Source organism: Corylus avellana, chromosome ca2 (genome assembly GCF_901000735.1).
Source record: "Corylus avellana chromosome ca2, CavTom2PMs-1.0".
NCBI classification, from domain to species: Eukaryota; Viridiplantae; Streptophyta; class Magnoliopsida; order Fagales; family Betulaceae; genus Corylus; species Corylus avellana.
This window is the reverse complement of record NC_081542.1, coordinates 37,074,894-37,076,733: the sequence shown is the minus strand read 5'-3', so window position 1 is coordinate 37,076,733 and position 1,840 is coordinate 37,074,894. Positions and strand designations below refer to the sequence as shown.

The 1,840-nt window shown below is 36.7% G+C and overlaps 1 protein-coding gene across 1 annotated transcript in view; it reads left to right on the top strand.

The window, feature by feature from the left end:
* The window catches only part of LOC132169699 (germin-like protein subfamily 1 member 13), a 1,692-nt gene extending 565 nt beyond the window's left edge, over positions 1-1,127 (top strand). Inside the window, exon 3 of the mRNA XM_059580688.1 lies at positions 952-1,127. Within this exon, the coding sequence (XP_059436671.1) occupies positions 952-1,127 (176 nt within the window). The remainder of the gene's footprint in view (positions 1-951) is intronic.
* The last annotated feature ends 713 nt before the right edge of the window (positions 1,128-1,840 follow it).

The following is a 1,840-nucleotide window of genomic DNA, read 5'->3' as shown; positions in this document are numbered from 1 at the left end:
AAACCAAGAGTCCAGAATCAACTCAAAGTTCAAGATCAACTCAAGTTTAAATATTAGATAGATTTTCTGTTATTACGTAGTGTTTAGATAACACACAATTTGTATTTCATACATATCTTTGTACAACTGTTTTGCTTATATATACAAAGCCTTAAACCAGGATTTGGTAAGGCATTAATTGTCTAGCATATTCAAATCTATTATAAAACTCATGTATCTCATATGACACCTCCTCCTATTTAAGAAAATATATACAGGGGAGGGTAAAGTTCTGAGGTCAAAATCCCAGACTGTTTAAATTAATAAATTCAAAGTAGAAACATGAAAAGTGAACTACACATGGTGCTTGAAAAATACTATAACATATTATTTGTACAACATTAGTGCATATGCTCAAATGTTTTATATATATTGAAGGCAAAATATAATAATGTTTAGTTAAGATTTCATGAATCCTTCACATAAAAAGTAATTAACATTCAACTTAAAATTAAGAATACGAATCCCAAAAAAGTGCATTCACCAAATGAAATATTTACTCTAGATTATTCACAAAAATAAATAAATAAATAAATAAGACAACTCTTAAAATGTGTTGATATTCAGAATAATTGCTTATTGATTTATATTTCCTTGTATATATATATATTATTTGGTTATGTAATATTGTCCATTAACTCTTGATTGTATTTTCCTATTTTCTCTGGCCTTATTCAACTATAAATAGGCCCTCTTGTATATAGTTTAATACACACGGAAATATAATATTCATTGTATCCTTATATTCTCTAGTTATTTTAACATAGTATCAGAGCAAGTTTTGGCCTTGTCTAGAGAATTAGGAAGTCAGTACGTTCTCCACACGATTCAAAGGTTTTTTCGATCTTGTTTTGGTATAACTATTATACCAACAGGCTCAAAAAGGTCCGATCTATCTTGTGGTGTTCTCAGATCGTCCTCTTGAGTTTCAATGCGCTCTCACGTGCTGTCAGAAGTTTCTGTGTCCCTATTCATGTGCTGTTGCCGGCCACTACGCTCCGCCTCAATCAGCTGTTTTCAGAAAAGGAACATCGGATTCTAGATCGGAGGCTACCGATCAACAGGACTATGTCAAGCATGCACCTTAGATAGGTCGCACGCGCCACCACAAATTTCTGTGGAAATTTTCACCACCACGCGCCATCGTCTTCAGCCGTTTTTAGAAACAAATCTCAGATTCTTGATCTGAGGCTGCCGATCTATCGAACCAGTTTGAGCATGCGCACCGAGGAGTCATCATGCACCACCCTATGTTTGTAAGTCCTTTTGAGCTCATCTCTCTACAATAGTTTCTGCCACATTGGATTATTACTGCCAAACCGAGCTCACCGTCTTGTAGTGTACTCTACTACACCGGATTTTAGCCCTTTTAACCAAGCTCTTTACCCCTTATCATACACTCAATCTCACCGGATCCTAACCCTTAAAACCAAGCTCATATCTCCTATCCTACACTCGGCCACACCAGATTCCACCTTTTAGCCAAGCTCACAGAACCTATCCTACACTTAGCCACACCAGATTATATCCCAAAAAAAAATGGGAGTACCTCCTACTACCACTCTCCCAAACACCAAAGATATTATCCAACTTATCCCCATCATTCTCGATGGCTCAAATTACCCGGCTTGGTCTCAAAATATGAGTAGGTGGCTCAAAGGACATTGTCTTTGGGAGTATGTTTCTGGGGAAGAACCTAAACTTGTTGATGGAAAAAAGGAACCCACTGCGGCTTCCTCTACCCGCCTCCGAACATGGAAAAGTATCCATTATAGGATTATCTCTTGGTTCTCCAACACTT